Source organism: Capricornis sumatraensis, chromosome 3 (genome assembly GCF_032405125.1).
Source record: "Capricornis sumatraensis isolate serow.1 chromosome 3, serow.2, whole genome shotgun sequence".
NCBI lineage: Eukaryota > Metazoa > Chordata > Mammalia > Artiodactyla > Bovidae > Capricornis > Capricornis sumatraensis.
The window spans coordinates 51,102,181-51,129,074 of record NC_091071.1 but is presented as its reverse complement, the minus strand read 5'-3'; the positions used below and the strand labels follow the sequence as shown (position 1 = coordinate 51,129,074).

At 40.6% G+C, this 26,894-nt stretch overlaps 1 protein-coding gene across 1 annotated transcript; it reads right to left on the bottom strand.

Moving 5' to 3' along the window:
• Positions 1 to 3,077: 3,077 nt before the first annotated feature.
• On the bottom strand, positions 3,078 to 25,141 carry SLC40A1 (solute carrier family 40 member 1). The gene is made up of 8 exons (XM_068967353.1): positions 24,815 to 25,141; positions 24,253 to 24,320; positions 18,861 to 19,020; positions 16,566 to 16,681; positions 15,176 to 15,302; positions 7,196 to 7,438; positions 5,724 to 6,377; positions 3,078 to 4,607 (listed from the first exon to the last, which is right to left on the bottom strand). The coding sequence occupies exons 1-8, from the start codon at positions 24,855 to 24,857 to the stop codon at positions 4,294 to 4,296; spliced, it is 1,725 nt and encodes a 574-aa protein (XP_068823454.1). The 5' UTR covers positions 24,858 to 25,141; the 3' UTR covers positions 3,078 to 4,293.
• Positions 25,142 to 26,894: the final 1,753 nt, after the last annotated feature.

Genomic DNA, 26,894 nt, shown 5'->3' with positions numbered 1-26,894 from the left:
AGAACTTAGGGTGAAGAACTGGAAAAAAGTACTTGAACTTTGCACCTCTCATTTGTCCATTCTTTAGATAAAATACTTGCTCTCTTTTGGACTTGGAAAATGTAAACAAGTCCCCATATAAGGGATAAAATTTGTTTAGCTTTCAAAGTGTGACTAAATGTAACCAGTTCAGACTTGTTTGTAATAAAAGTATATGTGTTGTTACAAGGTTCTAACATTTCAACTCTATTCTTGAATTGCTATCTTGTAAAACAAGACTGTTCTGATAGCAAAGATTACTCTGAATGGTGGATCAAGAGAAAAAAAGGAGACATTATACATGGAAAAGCAATGCTTAACTGAAGTAATAAGAATTTCAAGTAAGTGTCATTTGAGGAGAAAAAGGTAAAACTCAGTGGTCTTTTGTCTTGCTGAAAGAAATATCAGACTAAATCTACTTCTCAATGACAATAAAATTAGACTTGGTAATTTGTATACCTATGTCACTTTTCAAAGTTTCTAATTACTATATTAACACCCTTAATGCAAACATGACTTTAATAGAGCCCTCTGAATTTGAGGGGGAGGGGGAATATACATTGATTGACTGATCAAGCAACAGACAGACAGAATGATACAATCTTGGTGAATAAACCAAATGATATAACAAATTATTTCTGAAACTTTCATTAAAAAATTCTCTGGAAGTATACACTAAACTGTTCACAGTGGGTACTGGGGATTTGAGGAGCAGGGTAGGAGAAGAGGAATTGAATAAAGTCTGTGCTTTTTCTTTTTTAAAACAGGAGCATGTTATGTTTATACTTAAGACAAACTTAAAAAGTATTTTTAAATTAAATCGTCATTGTCCTTTAACACAACTGTATAAACAACACATGGAATAAGGGACAGGGGGCAGAATTCTGACATCAATATGGCAGGTAACAAATGCATAGATTATTTGATCTTAAATGATCTCTAACAAAGGATGCCTAATCTCTTGTTTTTCACCATTGTTTGCCAAGTTCATTCTTGTTCTTTGTGCTACACCAATTTTGTATATATACCTCCTTTTATCTATACATTTTTCAAATACCATTCTCTTGCAAACAACTATCCTCTTAAAGAAAAACTTTAAAAATGGCACCCCATGGGTGGCTCTTCAGTAGCCTACAGGTGTATGTATTTTCAAATTAATTGCCAGAACTGAAGGATTTGGAGATGTCACACAAAATTTCAGAATCCCAGCTTCTCTTGAAAGATAAAAGGTATGACTAGAGAGGCTCACATGCCATGTTGCTTGGCTGTTCCTTTATCCTGGTTATGTGCTCACCAGCTTGCATACCCTGTGACCTCCCCAAAAGCACGTTCAGGGGGTTAGCTCCCCTCTTATATTGTTTTTTCTTAGGGTGAACAGGAAAGTTATTTCTTACTTATACCTTTTTCTTTCTTTAAATGGGTCAGGGGGGGCAGGAAATGAAAGGAATATCAAGGAAGCCAGATGCCCCAAGAAAAAAAGTGAGAATAGGCGTATTTTTTCAGGAAATGAATAGTTTTTCCTATGCAAAGGAGGTCTGTGTGGAAAGAATCAATTTTAATAACCACAAGAAGCCTGCATGGGAATTGTGGTGGTATGTGGTTTAGTCACTAAATTGTGTTCGACTCTTGTGACCCCCATGGACTGTAGCCCACCAGGCTCCTCTGTCTGTGGGACTTCCCAGGCAACAATACTGGAATGAATTGCCATTTCGTTCTTTGGGGGATCTTCCTGACCCAGGGATCAAACCTGCGTCTCCTGAATTGCCAGCAGATTCTTTACTGATGGAGCCAGAATTAAAACGAAAAAAAAAAGGTAATAATTTAAGTGGGAACAAATTAAGTGATACTTTTGTGAAATGCAATTACATGTTAAATGTAAGACTGTTTTCATTTCACTCATTTGTATTACCTATTGACCGTGTAGGTATCTGAGTTTGTCTCCCTAGTTAGAAACATACCCAAAATGACACACATCATTTACCCAGCCCTAGTATGCCTGGGGCAGTACCCAGCAAAGGCTACCTTGTCCAGCAGTGAGTTTCCTCCATTTCCCTTCTCCTCCTGCTCTGAGCAACGCTCTGCAAAGATAAGGGCAGCAGCTATAAACATTTCTGTTAACTAACTCCACTTTCCTTCCTCTCACACAGAGCCTCTCTCACCAGGCCCACAGTCTGGCAAAATGCCCACGTTAAGAGATGGGACCTTCCTTTGCTAAGATGGTTTTACTCATTTCACAATGTCACAGGCCTTCAATTACAGCTACAAACACTCAGGGCAGACCTCCAACCCTAGCTCGACCCCTGCGGGAAGAAGTGGATAATCTGTTCAAGACAGCAGCCAGACCTAACTGAAGCGTCTACTGTCTACTCAGAAGTCAGCAGCTGATCAGTAATTATGGGTGATGCCAAAAGTCCTCAAGCTCCCAACTTGGGGGGAAAAGAAAAGGAGTCTCTGATCAACCATGTTTTGAGTCAAATCTGTATCTCCAAGACCAATCAGTCTGGGACACAGATTGGTTGTTTAGTTAACATTTGCTGAATACAGAATGTGGCTCTACTCTCTCTGGCCTCACAACAGGAATCTAACTCTCTGTTATTAGTTAGACCTGACTTCTAGTAATACTATTAATACTACCTTGTCGTATAGTCCACAAAGTGCTTCTACAAGAAGTACCTTACTTGACTCATTCAGGGAAACTGTGATGTAGGTACAGCTGGTTTTATAATAACACTTGCAATTTACAGAAGAGAAAATAGAATTCAAGAGAGCTTAAAGTGACTTCTTCAAGGTCAAAGAATGAGTTCCGGGGCTCATGTTTACTATACTGTTACCCAAGCCACCATAAACTAGACATATAACCAGGGAGATAACACTTAAAATTGTGAATTATTATAACATTATAGATCTTTAGAAACAGATACTATCTAAAACAGATGTTCTGTTAACAAAAGCAATATTAAACAACAAGGGAACGCAACTCAGGAAAAAGAAGTCAAGATTTTTTAAAATGTTTTTATATAGAAATATTTTACAAAGATTTTACAACATAGCAAATCATTACATCATACTGTAGAAAGAAGAAACAGATTAAACCTCAAGAAAAAAGAAAGTGCTCAGCGCAATGTATTGCAGTCTCCAAGAAAGTGCATGAATGGTTAAGGCAAAGTATGCCACTGGTATTGGCATGCTGCAAAATGACTTGCAAAACAGTTTTGAAAAAATATATATAAAAAAGGATTTTTTTCCCTCCATTTTCCTCACAGACATTTGAAAGGGATACATTTATGAACAGTTTTGCTCTACGACTAGGTAAAAATAACTCCTGGGTACAAAACAGTAAAAGTAAAAATGTTCTACCGAGTAAATCAAATGATTTATAAAAACAAAACCTTTCCAAGTTTGGGCCTGCTTTCTACATTTAACTGGCCAACTCCCTCATGTTCCAAGACGGAGATCATGAAGGATAGTGGCATGAGTTAAGTACAGATCTTGACCTTCGTGTGACTTTTAACTTCTAGCTTCTGTGGCCAAACTGCTGGCACGTTTGCAGTCCTCATGCCTTCACCGTATTATAAATCTACCCTATAGCTTTGCTTTTACCTGTAGCTGACACAATAAGCCATTTTATGAAGTGCTACATATGCTTAATACAATATTTTGCCCTAGCTGACAAGAAAAATACAAAGGTGCTCTCTAAAGTTAAACCATAAACCCTATTAAAGAATTCTAGTTAAGTATTTAATTTCTCCACATATATGTCAATCCCTTAACAGCAATAGGACCAACAAGGATAATACCGGTTATCAAACTTTAATTTTCAAACTTGGAAGAGAATTTGTTTTTATAATATAATTGAGAATAAGATTTTTTAAAAAGTAAATTAATTACACTTGAACAAGAGTGTTAGGGCAACCTGACATATCTGAATTCTAGAGCAGATAATAAATATCTGCCAAGAAATAACTTAATTCACCTGACTAATCACTCTTCTCTGGAAAATTTTACACTCTTATGAGAAATAGGGAAACAGTGTTACTATTCTAGTCTCTGTATTTCAATTGAATTTCTCTCGTTTTTTTTTCCTATCCTTAAATATAAGGGAAATTAACCAGCTCATTTCTCCTGGCTTGTTTCCTAACTAGCTTTTGGCCCTCAAGGCATAGCTATGGTAAAACCAGAGAGAGACACCCAGCAATTTATTGGAATTCTGAAGAACAAAATATGCACATGTGCTCTACATAATCTAGTAACAGGGGCGGCAACAGCCGAACTGTGTTACACGTCAGAAGTGTTAGCTTGATCTGCATCTGTAACTTCTTGCTCATCATGACCACAGGCAAAAAGCTGGGAGCCCAGGGTTTTCTGGGCAAATCGGAAATACATGATGTGGCCCATTGCCACAAAGGAGACTGAAATCAACACGAGCAACCCAAAAGCTTCAGGATTCGGAGCCAGGATGACCATGATGAAATGCAGAAGATCGAGAAGGTAGTTCATGGAGTTCTGCACACCGTTTATAATGCCTCTTTCAGATTCAACAACATTTTCTTGCAGCAACTGTGTCACAGTTAAATCAAAGGACCAAAGACCTAAAAGAAAAGGTATTTCTTAGAAACTTAATTTTAACTTAGAGCCATACATTTCAGAACTATACACTAAATATCTGTTGACATATACAAAATACATACTTAACACAATTACCTTAAAGTCACCATATGTGTATTTATCATAGTTGAATTTTAGAGAATTATTTTTCATTAATAAATACTGTGTTATTACTGGTTTCAAGAAATTGTTTTTACAGCCATAAGAAATAATTCTTTTCTCTGATTATTCATACTCTGAAAGCAAAACTCTGAAATCAGAGACATAATAAATCCTATTATAATTACTAGTATTTTTAAAGTTTAAAATGAACGGACCTAATATATTCTCAGGTTTAAAGTGTAAGGAAACTTTAAGCCATTAATACATTTACTGCTTCAGTCCTAAGGCCCCTACAATAAAGCTGTCTTGCTTTAATATTAATATCCTTAATAAATTAATGAACTGCTTTGTATCACAAGATAAATATGGTTTCATTTCAAGAATGAATTCAGACAGAGATAATTCATCAGTAGTCTATTAATGATTACTTAAACTTTCCCCTATAAGAGGTTTTTACATTATGCTTCCTTTCAGGGCTATAAAAATCATTTGTTTGGCAAAGTATACAACAAAGAAACATCAGCTAGAGAAGACCTCTGAAGGATTTTTCTCTAACTATTGTGTCTTATTTTTTTTAACTTAAACCCCACTTTTCTTAACTTTATTGTATTGAACTGTTTGCTAAGTTACAGTCCTTTCGGTAGAGTTATAATAATAAAAAGGCTCTAAATTACTAAAATTATAATTATTATTAATATCTTTTTTAAGATTAACTAGATTACATTAAAAGAGAAAGATATCCACTCAGTAAAAAGCTTCAAGCTCTAACCATGTTTTAGGAAAGTATATATACATACACACTCTACAAAATACAGATTCTTTCAAACTATAAAGTTAAATTTTCCTAATAAATGACTGGATTATACATAAGAATAAAGAGTGGATTTTGCTTAAATTAACATTCAGGAAATATTTTAGCCCAATTTCTGCTAAGTTATCTGAACCTCCATTGCAAAAAGACACTTTAATTAATCAATATACAAAAGGAGACTTCTTACCGATTCTAGCAGCAATGACGCCTGCAAACAGCAGGCTGACAGAGATTATAGGCACGGATTTAGAACTCATCTCTGGGACAATACTAGCAGGAACAGACCCGTTTGACATGTGCGTATCAGTTGTAGAGATGATTTCAGATATTTTTGTAGGTGTAACTGAAAGTGGTTCTGTTTGAATGAACCTAGTACGGATATCTTCAAAAGGTGAAACAGACAAGTCCAAGGGGCTTCCAGGCATGAAGACGGAGATCACACACAAGATCAAACAGGAAAGCTGTGCGAGTCCTGAGATCAGACCAGTCCGAACCAGGCCACACCTTCGACGCAACCATGTAAAGGCTACAGTTCCCATTATTCCAGTTATGGCTGATGCTCCCATCAAAATACTGAGGATGGACCCGCTCAGCCCCTGAGTGTAGGCGTACCCTGTAGTGATGCAGTCGAAGCCCAGGACAGTCATATAGAGGAAAGCAAGACCCATGCCCGCCAGAAACACAGACTGGTTGTAATAGGAGACCCATCCGTCTCGGAAAGTGCGGAAGGGCTCAGCCATCTGGGAGGCACAGCTTGGCTCTTGCTCGTGTTCAAGTTCATGGATGTCAGGGTCTTTCTCACCCATTAGATGAGTTCCCTCCAGGGGTTTTGGCTCAGATTCTGTTAATAAAAGACATTATTATTTGAGGGAGGGGACATGAAAGAAAAAGCTAACTACCTTACTCAGTAATTTTCTTCTCCTCATTCCCTCACCTATGGAGGGCATCACCCATGGACACCCTCGGCTACTACAATATAATATGTATTTTCTTTCACTCATCTAAGGATTTCAGCCAAGGAATAAACTCCAAGTATTTATGTTATAAACAAAATACTATTGATACTTCTCCCCTCCCCATTGCCCCTCTCTCTCAGAAATTTAATCCCACCAAAGTAAACAGCAGGAAAACTTAACAGATAAAATATAAAAATTGTCTGAGAAAAATACACAACCTTATTTCCGGGGCCCATTTAAGATTCCATTTGCTCAGAAGCCTAACTTCCTCTTCTCTTCTTGAAAAATGCCCACCCTCATATCCTCCCTCTCTTCCACTGTCCCACAAATGGCAGGCAGCTCCCTTCTTTACAGACTTCTAGGAATTCTCTTCTCTTTCCCCCAGTGTTCTTCTCATTACCATGCTCAACTTTGCCCAGCCCTCAATTAATTGCTCCTCTGTGCCTGCTATTCACATTAAGAAAAAGGGCCAGAGGTCCCATTCCAACCCCTTGAGGTTCAACCCAGATTTGTTCCACAGATCCTCAAAAGACTGGGTTTTAACTTATTACCATGTTGATATAGTTAACCTCATGCAGTCCATCATTAATAACTAAACCTGACATAAATTCAAAATTATTTTGGTCTCAACCAACATATAAGAGCTGCAAATAAAATCAAAATAAGATCAAAATAAAGGGATTGAACACTTTGTTGAGTTTACCTTTGTATAAATTCAGCCGTTTCAACTCAGTTTCCTCTTTAGGAGGAGCCTTCACAGCTAAAGCAGGGGTTTTCTGGTAAACTTTCCAGAGCAGAAAGTATTCCACACACATGGATATCAAATTCCATGCCGAAATGAAACCACAGCCAATGACTGCAGAGCCAAATGTCATAATCTGGCCAACAGCCATCGGGGCCAAGATGTTGGTTAACTGGTCAATCCTTCGTATTGTGGCATTCATATCTACAGAGATAGGTGAAAAAGGCAGGTAAGTGTGCAAATCTATCAAAGAGAGACTGCCCACTTACATAACACAACTCATAAACCAAGAGTATTGATTTCTAAGATGTAAATTTTTAAAAGCACTCTGTAAGCAAACTATTTTGGTAGAAAATCAATTGCTGTTTGGAGCAATCACATTAAACTTGCCTCAAAAATCATAATTCTCTAGGATTATATAAATTAGTCTAACATCTGCTTTTTTAAAATTAATTCAATAGTAACTCTACATTCATTTATTTCAACAAGCATTTATTAAATGCTTATCATGAATTAGGCTATGACGAAAAATGAATACCCTTCTCGTCTTCATGAAGTTTATACTCACATGGGAAAACAAAGACAATCAACAAGCATATAAATACATAGCAAGTCAAATGTTCATTAAAGACTAGAGTGAAAAGTACCACAGAAAAAGGGCATAGAGAGTGCTCAGGGAAAGGGGGAAACTTCAGTTCTATATATGGCAAGGTCAGGGAAGAACTCACGGAAAAAAAGAGAGCATCATAGCAAAGGCATGAAGCAGTAGGAGGCAAAAGAGTGAGTCCTGTGAGTATTAGGGAAAAGACAATCCCAGGCCAAGGCAAGTGCAAAAATCCTGGAACAGGAGGAGCATGCCCAGAAACAGCGAGGAGGACAGTAAGCCTGCAGCAGAATGAAGAAGGGAGAGGATAAGAAGAGATGAAGTCAGAGAGAGACAGACTGGCCCAATCATGCAGGATCCTAGCCTACTACTTGGAAATCAATTTTTATGCTGAATGACTCAGGAAGCCTTTTGAAGCTAATGAACAGAGAGGTGGTACCACATGACTTGTATTTTTAAAGGTTCATTTTGGCTTCTGTGATGAGAAAACTGCGTGTAGTAAGTGTGTGCGTGGGTGGGTGGGGGTGCAGTAAGTGTGTGCATGGGTGGGGTGGGGGTGCAGTAAGTGTGTGTGTGTGTGGGTGGGTGAGGGTGCAGTAAGTGTCTGCGTGGGTGGGGTGGGGGTGCAGTAAGTATGTGTGTGCGTGGATGGGGTGGGCATGCAGTAAGTATGTGTGTGAGTGGGTGGGTGGGGGTGCAGTAAGTGTGTGCGTGGGTGGGGTGGGGGTGCAGTAAGTGTGTCTGTGTGTGGGTGAGGGTGCAGTAAGTGTGCGTGGGTAGGTGGGGGTGCAGTAAGTGTGTGCATGGGTGGGGTGGGGGTGCAGTAAGTGTGTGTGTGGGTAGGTGAGGGTGCAGTAAGTGTGTGCATGGGTGGGGTGGGGGTGCAGTAAGTATGTGTGTGCATGGGTGGGTGGGGGTGAAGTAATTGTGTGTGTGGGTAGGGTGGGGGTGCAGTAAGTATGTGTGTGCGTGGGTGGGTGTGGGTGCAGTAAGTGTGTGCGTAGGTGGGTGGGGGTGCAGTAAGTGTGTGTGTGCATGGGTCGGTGGGGGTGCAGTAAGTGTGTGCATGGGTGGGTGTGGGTGCAGTAAGTGTGTGCATGGGTGGGGTGGGGATGCAGTGTGTGTGTGCGTGGGTGGGTGGGGGTGCAGTAAGTGTGTGTGTGTGTGGGTGGGTGGGGGTGCAGTGTGTGCGTGGGTGGGGTGAGGGTGAAGTAAGTGTGTGTGTGGGTGTGTGTGTGTGCAGTAAGTGCATGTGTGCAGTAAGTGTGTGTGTGGGGTGAGGGTGAAGTAAGTGTGTGTGTGCGTGGGTGGGTGTGGGTGCAGTGTGTGTGTGCAGTAAGTGTGTGTGGGGGGTGAGGGTGAAGTAAGTGTGTGCGTGGGTGGGTGTGGGTGCAGTGTGTGTGTGCAGTAAGTGTGTGTGGGGGGTGGGGGTGCAATAACTGTGTGTGTGCGTGGGTGGGCTGGGGGTTGTAGATAACAGTGGAGCCAAGGAGACAGGTGGGAGAGGATGTGGGGGGAGCAAGACAGTAACGGTGGAAACAGAGAAGCAGATACTGGACATAAGCTAGAGGGGAATCAGGAAGACTTGAAACAGATTAGCTATGGTATGCGAGAGAAAGAGAGGAATTACAGATGACTCTAAAGTTTTTATACTGAGCAACAACTGGATTGATAGAGTTTTCACTTACCGAGAAAGGGAAGACTTCAGATGAATCAGGTTTGGACAAAAGCATAAGCATTTGGTTCTACAGATGTTCATTTCTCTAAGTCTACTGACATTCAAGAGGCTCTGTCAAGCAGACAATTAAAACATACAGGTCTGGAGTCCAGGGAGTAAGTAGGTACCAGATCTGTGAGTCACCACCAGCTGCTTGTTTTTTAAACCAAAGACACTGGAGGAGACCAAGAGAGTGAGTATAGACTGATAAGGTCTGCAGACTGAGTCCCAGGCATGCCACTGTTCAGAGGTCAGGAAGATGAAGAGGAACCAGCAAAAGAGGAGAAAAACCAGGAGAGTGTGGTGTCCCAAGCCAACAGGGAGCAATGTTTCAAAGAGGAGGAAGTGATCAATTGGCAAGCAATGCCGTTAAGTCAAGAAAGATGAGCAATGAGAAGCATCTCTAGACAGGTCACATGGAAGGTATTGAGGACCTTAAAAAGACTAGTTCTAGTGAGCAATAAGGGCAAATGCCTGATTGAAGCTGGTTAAAGAGGTTGGTGCCAACTCCAGGGGACACCATTTCTATTATATTCTAAGTGAGTGGCACCGCCCAGCTTCACAATGTGAATGTTGCCCCCGTTCCCCACCCCAGCCCTGGTATTATGGAAAGCAAGGCCCCAACCAAGCAAAGGAATTGGGAAGACTGAGCACAGATATTTCTTTTTGTTAAGTTTTGTTCAGAAGGAGAATAAAGAAATGGGAGTGAATAGAGGGGGTAAAGAAGGGCATTTTTAAGATGAGCAAAGTTACAGCATGTTTATACGCTAATGTGAACGATTCAGTAGATGAGAAAGGACAGAATCTGAGTCTGCTGCACAAGCGGCAGAGCTGTTCTTGGATAGGACCACAAGCAATTCAAGAGTGTAGGTCACGTGCATGGCTGTAGGTACAGGCGGGAAGAGGGACGTGAAGATGGGAGCACGTGAAAGTTCTCATTTTTCCACTTTCTCAGCAGAATACAAGGCAAGGTCATCAGCGAAAGTGAGGATGGGAGAGGCAGTACTGAATGTATGAGGAAAAAGTGAGACACAGTCCTTTAGGAAAGTGGGAGGAGGAAGGGGCCAGAGGAAACTATGATCACACAGTCACACAGCAGCATGAAAGGGCCAGCTTGAACCCAGTGGTCATGAACTTTAAGCGAGAGCAGTGAGCAAAATTGTGCATTTTTTTTTTTTCCACCAGCCATGTGCTACCATGGAGAGTTGGATTTAAGCAGGATCTTATGAAAGGAAAAGAACAAAAGGAGAGGAGGCCAAGTGAGCTGAGGGTGTATACTAGGAGGCGTTCCTATGGTTGGAAAGACTGCGTTTGGAATTTAAACTGGGTAAGGAGAGGAGAAAAAAGGGGGTCATGAGCAGTGGAAAGGCAGTGGAATCGATGACTTGTAGGTGCCAACCAGGCTGGAGCGCTGCTGTGGCTGGGGAACCAGGAGGAGGGAGCTGATAAGGCAGGAGGTATAGGTCACGTCTTGGATGCCAAAGATTGAGATTAAGGAAGTGGAGGGTTTTGCAGTGATAACAAGGTCTTTGGGTATGACCCTGGGAACATACAGCTGAATTAAGAGTGGAGGGCAAGATGCATAAAGGAGAGGAAATCAAGAAAATAACCTACTTTCTCATTTTCTATCTCACAGAGTGAAAACTGAGAAAGTTCTTATCAATCATGTGGGGCACCCTGGAAAAGCATTATGTGACTAATAAGCACATTAACAGAAAACTGTCATTATTCTTTCTCTCACTCTTCCTGGTACTCAACTGCCTTCCAATCAGTCCTATGCACGCAGAACACCTGCATGATAACAGGAGAACTTTGACATATTTCACCTTTCACTTGAGAAGCAAAGGCAGTTTTCATTGATCTTATGCATAACCAATTTTGCAGAGGCCTCATTAACTTCCATCTGCCCCTGCTAATAATTTCCTAACATGGAAATACAGGATTGCTCCTAATAACTCAATAACTTGAATCTAAAAATCAAATACTAATGAAAACATACACTTGGATCTGAAGGCCTTAGAACAACAATGAAATTTAATTAAAATGATTTGTTACTTTTTTACTACCTCCCTTTTCAAGTGCTCATGAAACTTCCTAAGGCCACCAATTTCTTTTCTTTATTATCAAAATTTAGAAATTTCTATCTGAGGAAGCTAATAATGTTTAGGTGTAATGTAGTATCAGAAAAGAGAGTTCATTTTTCGGAAGCAGAATTAATTAAACAATTTTTGAAAAAGACCTAACCATTTTACTGGTAACAAGTTAGAGAAGAGCTGATCCTCTCAATGTGCAAACATACTCTTTTTCACAAGCTTGTATTGACTCTTATGCAAACACACAAATGTGTGCTCATTTAATTCCAATTAACTGTTTTCAGCTGCAGCTGTGACAGAGCAGGACATCAGTAACTACTTGCTGTTATAAAGGGTATATATCTCATAGAATAATAAAGAACAGATTTGCTGAGCAAATAGCACCTAGCAGGTTTGTCTACTTCAAATATGAAATCAATTTTTAGTCAATGGAGTTCAAACAAGAAATGTATCTACCTTACTTGATCAAGCCAACCAGCAGATGTTTCTCTAGAATGATGGACAAGAAAAATCTCAGACGCTATGAACAAAAAGTGATTAACAAAGGAAATGAAGAAGGAAATAAAACAACAGATGGAATAAAAAGTCAGGGAAAGGAAGTGAGTTTCAAACAGATTTGACAGGCTAAGGGTCATGGCTCAAGAGAAGGCTTTAGTAAGACACTAACTAAATCAAGTACTTAGACAACTCAGTCGACAGATTAACAGTATTTATGTGGAAGAAGAGTACCTTTTCTGGAGCTGTCTAAACTGGATGGTAACAACTATATTTTGACCTGATGCCACTGAAATTATAAAACTTTTCAACCTTCCAGGGACTATCTCTCTTGTTCTTTACCCTCAGTGATATAACTTCCAATTTTATAAACTACTCTGAAAACAAGAAACATTGGGATGAGGGATTGGGAACAATTAGCTTCCAGCTGACAACCCTCTCTCTTAATGAGCACAGTCTTACCCCATCACATACACTTTACACACATATGCACACATATGTGCGTGATGCACATGAGTTCAGTTGGTCCTGCCCAGCCTCCTGCTTGGTTTCTAACAGTCTTTGCCAGCAACCTCAAAGATCGCCTGCATGAACATAAATTGCTCCTGCCCGGAACAGATGTGTATGTGTGTGGAGAGACACGAAACCAGAGGTAGCACAGGTGGCAGCTGGAGTCTCTCCCCTTTCTCTTCTACGTTTCCTTTACCCTCCTCTTTCTTGATCTGTTCTGTACCTCTGACTTATAGCAGGAACAGTACCGAAAATCCACGGTGAGAGCCTTGCTGACCCCCAGCATGGAAGAATTACCTGTTCCCATTCTGAAGGACCATTTTTAATTAGTTTTTAAACAAATATGGAAGTCAAAACTTGAGGAAAAACAACATGGAGAGCTTCTTTAGGCTCTATCCTGTACTTGCGGCTGAATTTGAAACAGCACCACTTCCTAAACTAATCCACAATGGACAAGAGTTCAGCAGGCAGCTTCCTTCCTTTCTCAAACTCGAGAAACTCCAGGAAAAGCAAAGGGAAAGGGAAGTCGCTCAGTCGTGTCCAACTCTTCACAGCCCCATGGACTGCAGCCTACCAGGCTCCTCCGTCCATGGGATTTTCCAGGCAAGAGGACTGGAGTGGGGTGCCAGAAAATAGTCTGGTTAGCCCGGATTCTTCCATTATGCAATAATTCCTCAAATAAAGAAAGACAGCTGAGAAGTGGCCAGTCATATTTTTATTGCTTTCCTGGAATATCACTTTATAGTCAGAAAGGTCCCAGAAAGTTACATGGGATCTTTGTTTTGTTATTTATTTATTTAGATATTTAACACAAATTAAAGATTCTGAGCACTTTCTCTTTACTCAGGGCTTTTTTTTTTTTTCCAATTATAGATTCTACAGACTTCACAGAGTCAGCATGAGATAAGAAATTCAGAAAAGAGAAAGAAAATCATCTTAAAAGCTTAACTTTTCCCCCAAATATATTTCAACAGATATATGTGATCTATTTTTAAAATATATCCTTTTGTACCCTTTGAATTTCAGAATATGGACATACGTTACATCCTTAACACACTAAAAGAGGAAGAAAATAACAGGGAAAAATACCCAAAAAAGGACAAAATCTTATCTCTTAATTCTATGTGACAAAAAGAGATATGGAATTATTTCCTATTAGTAAATGATCACAGGAAGAAAAATCAATGAGAATCACTACTTTAGTTCCAGAGAGAATTTCCTGCAATACAGGCTTTCCTGTGCTAAATTCATCTTCCATATTCACTGACCTCTAAAATCACTGTGGTATCTCTATCTGAAGCAGTATTATTACTGCGATCACAAAGTGATGACTTAAGCAAATCCTTCTCTTTCTTCATGTAGACCTTTCACAGATTTTGTTCCCTTCCTCTCAACTTCCTATTTTTTTTTTTTTTAACTACATGTCTAGTCAAACAAAGTTGCTTGCTAACCCCAGTACTTAATCTTGCCTCTGTGTCCTGGGATAAGCCACTAAAGTGATCGGGAATGGTCTTGTCAGTCAGGGTGGCTGGCAACGAGTTTGTGATACCCATTAATCTCAGTGACTAGCACAGCTGACTCAGCTGACCTGTTCGGTAAACAGTGTACATTCCTCCTTTACTCGGTGCAATTTCAATCCATCTGTGTCTGGGTGCTGTATGGAGTAGGGGGTAAGTAGGGAATATTGAGGAAGGTAGGTTACTCTAAGCCCAGGTACTGATGTAATGGATATATTGCTTTGTAGGCATTCTTCAGCCTTTGTTTGCCCTCTTGCACATTTCTAATGGACAACTAAAATGCAAGCTCTGTAAGACCTACATTCTATCCTCTACTTCTTTAGTGTTCATAACAGCAATTACAGTGCATCATACATAATGTAATAAAAGTTACCACTATAACTTTAAAGTTAAAGGAATCAACTTCTAGAGTCTGTCCTAGAATTGTGTGTGTGCTGCATATTCAGTCATGTTCGACTCTTTGCCGCCACACGGGCTGTTGTGTTCCAGGCTCCCCTGTCCACGGAGTTTCCTGGGCAAGAATACTGGAGCAGGTTGCCATCTCCTTCGGCAGGGGATACTCCTGACCAGGAATCGAACCCACAACTCTCGCATCTCCTGCGTTGGCAGGAGGGTTCTTTACCAACTGAGCCACATATTTCTTTCTATTTGTTTAGATAAAAGTCACATCCACAATATTTACTGGTAATAATAACCATACTATGATGATAAATTCATGTCAGATATTCACTGTTTTAAGTATTAGAAAGAAAGAGCTCAAAAGAAATATTCTTCTATTTGCCAGGTTTTCATAGAATAAAAGAGAAGGTCACTAGCCTATAAATTAGCTTCTTAACAGTGAGATACACCTTTGTGCTGAGATTGATAATGTAAGAAAAAGACTATACTTTCAATTTATTATTCCTTAAAATTACTCAGAAAAAAAGGCTTAAGCCTCAGTTATTACCACTGATTTAAAGTGAATCCTAACATAAACCATTTGGTAGAAAGAAAAGAGCAAATTACCTGCTAATCTGCCTCTGTCTTCTCCTGCAACAACAACAATCCAGTCCCTTTGGATTGTGATTGCAGTAGCAGTACTGGCCAAGTTTGCAATATTTGCAATCGTGATGATCAAGATATAGCATGAAGTCTAAGGAATTACAGGAAAAACATTAAAATGTCAGTTTTACTACACTGTACCGACTGGTCTTGGGTAGCATAATAAAATTTTTATTTTAATTTCATAAATTATAAAAAATCATCTTACTTGTAGACATGAAATAATAAGACAGCAGTGGTCAAGTTAAAGGGCATAATATCTGTCTAATCTGTATCTTCTGTGGTACAAAAACATATTGAGTGCTTGGTCATGTCTGACTCTCTGTGACCCATGGACTGAAGTCTGCCAGGCTTCTCTGTCCATGGACTTCTCCAGGCAAGAATACTGGCATGGGTTGCCATTTCCTACTTCAGGGGATCATCCCAACCCAGGGATCAAAGCACATCTGCGTTCCCTGCTTTGGCAAGTGGATTCTTTACCACTGAGCTACCTGGGAAGCCCCATCCGTGGTAGACATGATAGAAAATATATGCACATTCATATGACCTGGTTATCACAGAGTGTTAACCTTGGGGTAGTTTTTAATTCCTCCCATAAATATGTCCTTTGGAAGAAACACTGAAGGGGAAGTGAAAAGTCTTGCGTTTAAATCAGAGTTCTGACATTTTCCAGTTGCATGACCACAGGCAATCAGCTAACATCACCTTGCCTCACTTTTTCATCAACAAAATGAAGGGAAAAGAGTAGAAGATTTTTTGTCCATCTAGCTTTGGAACTCTACAATATCAATTCAAATATACCTAAGAAGACTTACTAGTGACACCAAATTTATTGTTTTCCACGACACCCATCTCTGTGCTCTTTTTGTCAAGCTCTTATGAAATTAAAGTGTGAGAAGTTATCTACTGCATGTCCTCAAATACAAATACCAATTATTATTGGAGGACCACAATCATGACTGATTTATATATATGGATAACATCTCTTATATGGTGTGAACAAATTATAGGTTAATACTAATGACCTGAAGGCTAGCAGCTGGATTATGTAATAAACTCTTTGAACTGCCATTAAAACACAAAAGGAAAAAAACCAATAGAACAAAATTTAAATTCAAACAACACATAATGAATGCCTGTTATGGGCAAAAAAATAAAACCCAAACAAAAGAAAAGTGGTAGGGGATATTAAAGTAACATGGATCACAGCTTTGTCTAACTCAATGAAACTATGAGATTAAATTTAACAGGGCTTATTTGCAAAAAGACATTCCCTAGCCTCAGAGAGTTTTCCTCTTTTATCACTAACAGACACATTAACTTTCTGCCATCAAAAATCTTGTTGAGAACTTACAAGAACCCATCCATGGTACATAGTCAGAAGCTCGTTCTTATGTAGGAAAACCGTCATCAGGATGACTCCACACAGGATGACCGAAACGTTCTGGATCACCAGTGAAGTCTGGGCCACTATTCAGAGGGAGAAACAAAGTGTTCACACACCAAGCATCTCAATGGAGCTGTTCTCATCCACGCATCACTGTTTACTGTATTAATGCATATGCAAATTACAAGAAATGAAAACATTCTTACCTGAACTATTTCTAGCAGGACCCAGCATATCACATCAGAGCAGTAAAACTTGCAGACAGAATAAAGAAGTACTTCTCATTTTCCCTGATAAAGCCATTCATAATGACCGCATTTTCATTTATTTTCTTGAAAGCATATGGTCATAAACAGAACTATATTAGATAAACAAGATCCACGTCTCAGCCCTTTGTAGCTTAGGCAAAAATAAGAACATGCAAGAGGCTAAGGAAGAGGTCACGGAATTCATAACCTCCTAGATGGCGGGCTGAATTTGATAAGATCGTACGGATGAGTAGGAAAGACACATAAAAAATTGCCAAGAAAAAGGCAGCAGTGTGTTCCTTTTAGAATTCTAAAGCCATTTGCTTTGCTATGAAATTCTAAACTACACCTTTCCTCAGAGAAAAATGCCAACCTTCTGAGAGTGAGGCGTCCGTGCAGACCAAGAGCTGACACAAGCATGGGCCAGGATACCAGGAAAGGACACCCTGGGGTCCTTCCTTTGCCGCTCACTACACAGAGGATCTAGGGCAGCATACTTAAACTCTTGTGTCTCTGTCTATAAAGTGAGGATGTAATACACATCTATCTGCCTTCCTTACTTTATGGGGTGATTATGATGCTCAAATAAAATACTCATGAAAGCACTCTGAAAAACACAGAGGGTTGAATATGAAAGGTATAATTATAGCTCTTGCCTTTAAGGACAGTAAAGCTCATTCTGGCTTGGAAGGTTATATCAAAGCCTCGAGACAAAACAAACTGCTTTCTGAAATTAGTTTGAAATAAAATCCCAACACATAAGTCATTCTGTTATTGTACAAGGCTTAAATACCAACTGAATGAGATTTTTGGCTTTCAGAACCCCACAGACCACAGGAAGGGTACACACGTGAACAGATAATTATAAGAGCATAAGTGAAATAGCAGAGGTATTAACAAAGCTGTAATGGGAGTGCAGAAAAAAACAAGTGTCTCTCGCTAACTCAGCCTAGAGACATCAAAGATTTCCATGGAGGTAGACACATGAGTTGATTACAACGGATAAGTACAAGATTGCTATCCCACCAAACTCCTCTTCATCCAACTCAAATTCTTTCCTAACTTACAATTTCAGTGTTCAACAATCATAAGATTAAAGGTCTCTATATATAACATTTCCATGCCCTTATGTATAATGATGTAAATAATTGGGAATTTTTTTCTAGGATACAAAACCTTTTTCTATATGGTGTATGTTCTCTGGTCTATTGATTCTCAAAATAAAATAACGTCCACCTTGGCCATTTTACTAATAGCATCAAGTCCTAGAATTTGATAATCCAGTTGCTCTCTAACCAGGGGCAGTCATCCTGAGTTGAAAGAAACAGATACCTCAATCTTTCCCCAATGACTACGACAGACATGGCCAGGTCTTAGCATTATCAGCTGACTAATTCTAGGAAATTCTGCCCTGAATTATTATCCAAATTGCCCTTAAATTCAGAATAACTGAACTGTTCTCTTTCTTATACAATACTTAATGATTTCAGTATTAATGATCTAGATTAATGTCAGTATACTATCATTTCTTCTTTTTTCTTAAAAAATTAATAATTCAGCTCTCTGTGATCAGATACTCTTTTTTAAATCCATTGTTTCCACTTCCCCTACACACCCACCTATATGAAACACAGTACCCCAGGAGACAGATGTTAAAGCTGTCCCAGGAACATTATATTAAATGAACTCCAGTGCAAGTCCTGGTTAAAAAGATGCCAGAGTTAAGTAAACTTTTAATGTTTAACATGGTTCACAGAAAAGTGCTATGATGTTAATCATTAACATTTGTAATTTATGAAGAGCCAAAAAAGATACCTCCCCAAATCTATAAACTCAATATCCTGATATCCCATCTATCTGCGGGAGTCCCAGGACTCTCCAAGCAGGGGTGCTGCCACTGAGCACCCTACCACCCAGGTAGGGGCTGCAGAGGTGCAGTGGGTGAGTCACAGCGGCTTCTCTCTAGCGCAGGCACTGGTCCCGTGAAGACAGAGGCTCCTATGACACCACTCACCTTTCAGTCTGGCATTCTTATCCACCCAGTCGCCAATGATAGCTCCTAGGACCAGCACCGAGCCTGCCACCACCAGCCCGTAGACCGCCGTCAAGAGAAGGCTGTTCCCATAGAGCTCCACCAGGAACACAGACACTGCAAAGTGCCACATTCGGTCCCCCTAGAATAAGGGGACAAGAGAAAAGGTTCTGACAGATTTGGGCGGGGGGGGGACTTTCTAGTCAATTATACTCAAAAAATTGCTTCCTAACAAAAGAGCACTTTCCAACTATATCAGGAGATTTTCAAAGTCAACAGTTCCTCTATGGATTGAATGCGGTCAGGTGTTAAAACTATTCATCCTGGCACAGTGGAAAATATCCTGTCCAATTACTAAGTAAACCTGAGAGAAAAAGCATATTAATGAAACAAACATACTTATCATTCCAGAAAAGCATACAGTTTCCAAGTTCAAGAAGGTTTTTTTTGAGATAAAACCTGTTCCCTTTTTTTATGAGGTTTCTAGCCAGGCCTGAGATTGAGAGGCATAAAGGAGTTTGCTACTGAACCGGAATGAAACTACAGTATCGTAGTTTACAAACATCAGAATGCCTTGAATGTCAAGTAAGAGCTAGTTTCCCAACTTGTAAATGGTAAGAATGCACTACATTACCTTTCAAGTTTCATATTTTACCTATAACATTCTAAAATCTATGTTCTACTTCAGAAATAAATTTCAAAGACATAAAACATCAGGACAATCAAAAAGATGAAGTTAATATGTTCAAATTCTGGCACCATATGAAGATGTCAAAAATAAATACATAAATTATTTTAACATTTTGACATAGATGAGTTTTAAAAGGGGGGGAAAAAAAACCTATTTCTTCTCTCCAGAGTATACAGGAAATTCTGGAATTCACTGCTGCAAAACGAGTAACAGAAACTTTTAAATGAGTTGAGCAAATTAATGTGTAAGAAGTCTAAAATGGACTTTATTGTGAGTTTTTAGGCCCCATTGCTGACTTGTGAGGTTAACCTAAACCAGGACAATAATGTTCTATCATAACCTATCGCTATGAGGAATCACTACAGGAAACTAAATTCCCAGGCTAGCCTCTATAGTTATGGAGTGGAAGTAGTACTACACTCCTAGTTCTTTCCAACGTCTTAACATCCTCTTGACAAATTTAGTGTAAAAGGAGCAATGTATTATCCTGCTATGTCCTATGATTTTAAACATTTAATAAAGCCAAGACAACAATCTGATGCATCCAAAGTTAAATGGATGCACATATTGTAGCAAACATTTACAATAAACTTCATGTAGACCAGTATTTCTCAAATGGGGGTGATCCTCCAGGGATCACTTAGCAATGTCTGGATCTATTTTGGGTTGTCACAACTGTGAGGGTGGGTTTACTACTGGCATCTACAGTCCCTACAACAAAGAATTAATCAGGCCAAGATGTCAACAGTGCCAAGGTACAGAAACTTTGGTGAAGAGGATTATGAACATTATTTAGAACCACAGCTCAAAGTTAACATAAGCGTAGGGCCTTGAGGGATGGCGTGAACCAGGACGAGTAAACGTCTGGAAACCAGTGGAAGCACCGTGTTTGAAAGACTGATTCTCACTTGATGGTCTGGGATGTGAGCTTGAGCACAAGCCTCAGCACAGGGCAAAAGCCCAGACTAGAAGCACAGCAAATAACTGTGGAATCAGCAAAGATGTGGATACGCGGTGGATCCTGGCTGTAAATGATAGAGAGTAAGACTAATTCATTAACTATAATGTTCTGGTACATTAGATTTGTTACATGAATGTTCAAGAAGTTTGAGGTTTAATTAGTACCATAATTCATATTTCTCATACAGCTTTTTAAAGTTTGCTTTGATAATGGAAAATTTCTTCCACTTAAGTAGGAATAACGTTTCAAATACATTGTACTAACTGACTAAAAATATATGATACAGCTTGTTTGAAAACAATAAAAAGACAATTTTACATTAAGATAAAAATGTCAGTAAGAGTAACAAATTAACCTATTTTCTTAAGCTTTAACATAAGAAGTAAATTTCGATTTGATAAGAATAAAATGGGATGAGGAGAGTGGAGGTGCTTTATCCTAATCTCCATCCTCGAAAAAGACAAAAACACACAAATGCCTCAAGTGATAGCCTGCCTCCATGAGAGAATTTCCTCTTTCTTATCATAAAGAATAAGAAATATTATTCCTATTGCTTCTTTCTTCCCTTTCTTGCAGTTACTCTATTGAAGAACAGTTGACTTACTATGCTGTGCTAGTTTCTGGTATACAGCAAAATGATTCAGTTACACATTCTTTTTCACATTCTTTTCCATTATGGTTTATCACACGATATTGAATATAGTTCCCTGTGCTACTCAGTAGGTGCTTCTTTCTTTGTTTGTTGTTTTACTCCTATGTTTTTTTTCCAAAAGAATTTGTTTAGGTTTCTTTAAAGCAGGACTTTGAAACAAGTGCCACAAAATTTTCTCTCTTGCCACCTCCTTGATAAAGAAGAATAAAACTACTCCACTTGCTCCAATTTCCAAAGGCTTAGGCTTTAAGAAGTAACAGGCTCAACATTCACAAAGCCCAAGAATCAGGTAAAGCCTCTGTAAACATTGACCAAGTGAGCTCTCAGGCCCACCCACCCATTCTTTCCTAACCTCCATTTCCTGCCCTCCCACAAGCACTCATCATACTTTGAGGGTTTTGTTTACATGTTCATCTACTTCCAGTGCCCTGAGCCAAAGGCCAAATGAATGTCATTACTGCACTGAATACTTTTTGAGAGGCTACTATGTACCCAACCATTCTGCTGCTGCTGCTAAGTTGCTTCAGTCGTGTCCGACTCCGTGCGACCTCATAGATGGCAGCCCACCAGGCTCCCCCATCCGTGGGATTCTCCAGGCAAGAACACTGGAGTGGGCTGCCATTTCCTTCTCCAATCCATGAAAGTGAAAAGTGAAAGTGAGGTTGCTCAGTCGTGTCTGACTCTTAGTGACCCCATGGACTGCAGCCCACCAGGCTCCTCCATCCATGGGATTTTCCAGGCAAGAGTACTGAAGTGGGGTGCCATTGCCTTCTCTGAACCATACTGAAGGCACTAGAAATTCAGCAGTACACAGAAATCAGGATCTATATGTTCATGCTGCTTGCATCCCAGCGAACAGAGACCTAAAGTAAACCCAGAGTAGGCCAGGTGGTATAAATGCTACATGGAAAAATAACGTAGGGTGGGCAGGAAGGTGGCATTTTGCATGAAGCAGACCTATGAGTAGAAACCCAAGGAAGTAAGAGCTGGCGCCATGCAGACATCTGGCACATAAATGGAGACAGTCCATAGCACGATGCATAAGATAGTAACACTGGCCACCCTTTTTCACTGCCTTACACTGTTAGTTATCTTTTTGTAATTAGATACATTGTTTAAAACCCATACCAAATTACATCATAGATTCCTTGAAAACAGCATTCGCTTCTTACCATATTTTGTATTCTGATAGCATAGAGTAAAATATATTGATCCACTGGCAGAAAGAAATGAAGTCAGAAAGAAAAGCATTCAACCTCACACAAATCTAACCCAATATAACCTTCTACCTTAACACCTATATACTCAGTGTACAGGAAACCATGGGCAATGGATAGATAGATTTGTATACATATGCATATATAATAAATAAGCACATATATTTGGTTGGAATAAAACCAGGCAAAGCGTCAAACAGGAGACAACACTCAAAAGGCAGAATTATCTAGCGTTAGAGAGCATTCATTTTTTGCACTCGTCTGCACCAAGAAGTGAAAATTCACTAAACCTTACATGGCTGTAATTGCTGTGTTTTGTTTTAATCCAAGTTTCCCACAAGAACTCCTTTTGCTCAATTATCTTTAAGACTGGAGTAAGCGTCTGTCATTTTTCTTGTGTTTTGTATGACAAAAAACAAATCCTCCTGGAACAATCACAGTTCCCCTCTTTCAGCAAATCTGACCTGTCAACTTACAAACGAAAGGTCATATAAATCTAAAACTTGATCAGTATTTGGAAGTTAGTCACCTTCTTCCCCTAAGAGATAGGTCCAGATCACAGGATAAGAATTTCAGACACTTACGTCCATCACGTACCACTTTAAAATAAAAATACTCAATACTACTGAATTAAATTAGAAGAATAATTTAATTGGCTTTAAATTAATTACGGGCAGTTCCACTCGATTTCTACTTAGAATCATCAGTTACCGGAAATGAAACTCAGGCCAAGTCTACTTTGTTTACATGTATTTGCAGAGTCATCCCTGTCTAAGCCTCTGGGGAGATAGACGCTGGCCTTTCTAAAAAGCCATCTTTGAACTGCTCTTTCTTAAAGAGCTGATAACCTAGCTTAATAATTTCCCAAGGGCATGGGTACAGATTTCCTCATACTATAGTTTGCATTCATGTCTTAAGGATGATCCAATAGAAGTTTCCAATTTAAAAAGAAAATAACATTCCCAAAATTTACTCTCAAAATTCATTCTCCTTACTTACAGTTCTGTAAAACAGAAACTTATGGTTCTGTAACTATCACGCATGACACATGAATAGAATATACTCAGATTTATTGCTTTAAACAATAAGACCAATTGTTTAAAAGATTTTAATAATCAAAATGATTTAATAATCAAAAACACATCCATCATCCTTTGGGGATTATTCTTTGGGGTCAGGGGGTGTTGGTGAAGGAACACAGGCCCACAGAAACACTGGGACTCTTCCAAGACCACGTAAGAAGTCAGAGGGTGACTTATCAATCAGCTGCTGATTTTCATTGGATGATGGCTTTTAAGATAGACCTAGCAGATAACATCTTAAGAGACCAGAATTTTCATCACTCAGATATTTGTTCTTGGGGTCCATATTTACATTAATCTTAGAACTGCTATTTTTAGCCTGTTAGTCACACCATTATTCTACTGTATTTTCATAGTGTGGTATGCTGGAACTTATCTTAACAAAAAAAAATAGACAAATACCTTAAAATATGTAAAAACAGAAAGTAATATCAATGAGACATTCATCCAGTCTTAGTAGCAGATATTACCATTTATTAAGCCTTGTAAGGCAAAATACAATACAAGTAGCAAAGATAATCCTGACCTTTTTAATCCTGTCTTTGGTTAGCTGTTGGTCTACATAAGGTATGATAACCTAACAATTAAGTAGCATTCACTAACACCTATGGGAAAACATCTTTGGTGAAAATAACTAAGAGCATGTGTGTTCAATTGATTTCTTCAGATGCATGACAAAACTGGAAGATGGCTTAATATAACTGGCCCAAATGAAAGGAAGCAAGAAATTGTGCAAGCATGCTGTAAGAATTACTGTAGATCGTCACTTACCCAAGTAGACAGAGAATGACCAAGGTAGAGAAGGAATTTTGCAGAGGTCAGGTAGTTTGCTAAGGATCCTGCAAAGATACACAGTGGGGAGATAAAAAGCGTATTTAGTCACTTGAGTGAACTGAGGTTGGAATGCTCATTCATTTGCTCTTATTAAATACAATTATTAAAAACTGCTTCATGGGGCAAACCACGCAGATTTCATCAAGTCACCTAGAAACTGATGGGTAGATAAGAAATTCAGCATGACCTATTATTGGTCAATCAATATCTGCAAAACTTCACATACAGTGAAGAAAACTCTTGTTTCAACAGTCTTAAACGCCATTCTATTTTTAACAAGGCAATCCCAACTGTCCAGTAGATTCCATCCTCGTTTGTGTGCAAACTCCTTTCCCAAACCTTGAAATTCCTTTCTTCCTTAACCTCCACCAAAACATGAGTCAAACGAGCTCCTAAGCACGCTGGTTAACAGCTGAGCCACATTCCGCCAAAACCTGCATGGAGCTGCCGGTCTCCAACGAACCAACCTGTTTCCACCCCAAGCGTGGGCTCAACTCACCACAGCATCCTCCCTGACGGCTCTGCTCTCTTGTCCTGGTCATGACACCAGACGCCCCCCGCTTGTTCTTCTGCGGTTCCTGCTGCTCCTGCTGAGGTGTTTGTCAACAGGAGTGCAAGAAACTGAAGAAAGCACCGCCGAAAATACAACAACTCTGTGCAAAAAGCCTCTGACGACGACTATGATAAAAACAAAAAGGAAAACGGCCGGGGGTCTTCTTTTAGTCTTCTTTCCAAACTTAGCTAACACTGTAGCTGAAGTTGGAAAGGCAAAGCCTTATGGAAGCGGGTGGGAGGCTCAACAGGCCGTCCGAGCCGAGCTGGGAGAGCCCTGCGCCGCCGCCACCGCCGCCGCCGCCGCCGCGGGCCAGGCCGGGGCCGCCACTTATACGGGGACGGGGGCGGAGCTCCGGCGGCCGCCGCGGCGCGAGGCCAGGCGCCCCACAGCCTTCCACGCCCTTCGTAGAGTCGCCGCCTACCCGCGGCCCTAGGGTCCGTCTGGCCGCAAACGACCCGCGGGCCTGGCGGCGCCTTCGCCGGACGAGCTTGCTCGCCGGGTTACCCGCCCTCCGGGAGGCCGCGAGAGGAGGTCGGGGAGCCCGGGCAGCCAGCCGGCTGGGCGGTGTTGGGGGAGGCAAGAGGCAAGGCCCGGGCCGCGGCGGCTGAGCCGCGCTTCGCACCGGCGGCCTGGTCGGTCGGGGAGCTGGCTACCGCCGACGGTCGACGGACGTCGTGCAAAGCGCCAGTCGGCTTGGAAGAGTTGGAGAAACATCTTTTTTTTTTTTTTTAAACGAAAATCATTTTTAATATAGATAAATAAATAGAATCCGTGTCACAGAGGCCGTTTTCCTGGCCTTGCCGTTCCGGCCCGCCTGCAGGCAGAGAATGTCTTTCCTTCCCAGGATCTCATGGCGGGGCTTCCCTCAAAGAACCAGAATCAAAGGGCAGGAAGGGGCGCCGGCATCAGAGTCCAGCCCTCTTCAGAGGAGTAAACGGGGCCTTTGGAAAGGTGAAATCCCGAAACGACGTAGGGACCCAGCCCCAGCCCAGAGCTAGGGGCTCCATGTCCTTCCTGGAGAGGCAACCAGGAGGAAGCACCCAAGCACTTCCTTTAGCAACAAGCTTGCTTCTCCCTCAGCGCCCTCTGAGCCCTGCCCGCACCCACATGGCCATTCCCCACCTCTCCTCCAAGTGGCCCAGGACGGGACAGGCAGTTACCAGGAATACCGGTTATCCCAGTTGCGTCCCTGTCCAGATAAAGCCATTCGGTGGCCTCCTGGAGGGGCTAGTGAAAAACTCGAAAGAACACCAGACTTGAGCCTCCCTTGACTTTTCCACCCCATCCCACCACCTCTCTGCCCAAATCCCTGGAGCCTCTAAACCCCCAGGTTAAACTTACCCTTCTCAGTCTCGCCGAAACCTGGGGACTGGACCCTACACATTGAAACTCCAGCCAGATTCCACTCCCTGAAAAGGCCAGACTGCCACCCAGTAGTGGAAGGAGACGCAAGTGAGTATGTGCCCTGTATCTAGACTCTCAGTCAGGAGCCCCAGAGGTCGGAGGGGCGGGGTGCAGCTAGACTGCGCTGGGATGTGGTCTGGAGGTCAGAGATAGGTGATTTACAGTTTAGCTACTGCTCTTAACTGCCTTTGTCCTTTTCAAGCCCTCTTTTTCCCCGTTTCTTTCACAACACTTTCAAGTCCTTTCTCTTCACTCCTAGAGAGGTTTTGGTTTGTCTTCTAAAAGTTGGAAAATAGGGTAATGTACCCACACATCCTTGAGAAGTAAACCAAGGCACCCTCATATGAGGCACATGCAGAAGAAGGGAACTGAGGAATCAAACACCTTCCACATTATGGCAGTCTCTTCCGATGAATTTTGTTGATAGGTCCTCAAGCAAGGCCCCAAAGATTCACCGCATTGTCTCTCAGCAATGAGGACCCCCAAGTGCTTTACATTAATTTGTACTTGCCACAAGACAAGTGGTGTGCTGCCCTCAACTTCCAGGTATCTTAAAGGAGATTCGGTTGGTTTAAAAAAAAAATTACTTCCGGCCCACACTGTCTGAGAAATGTTTGTT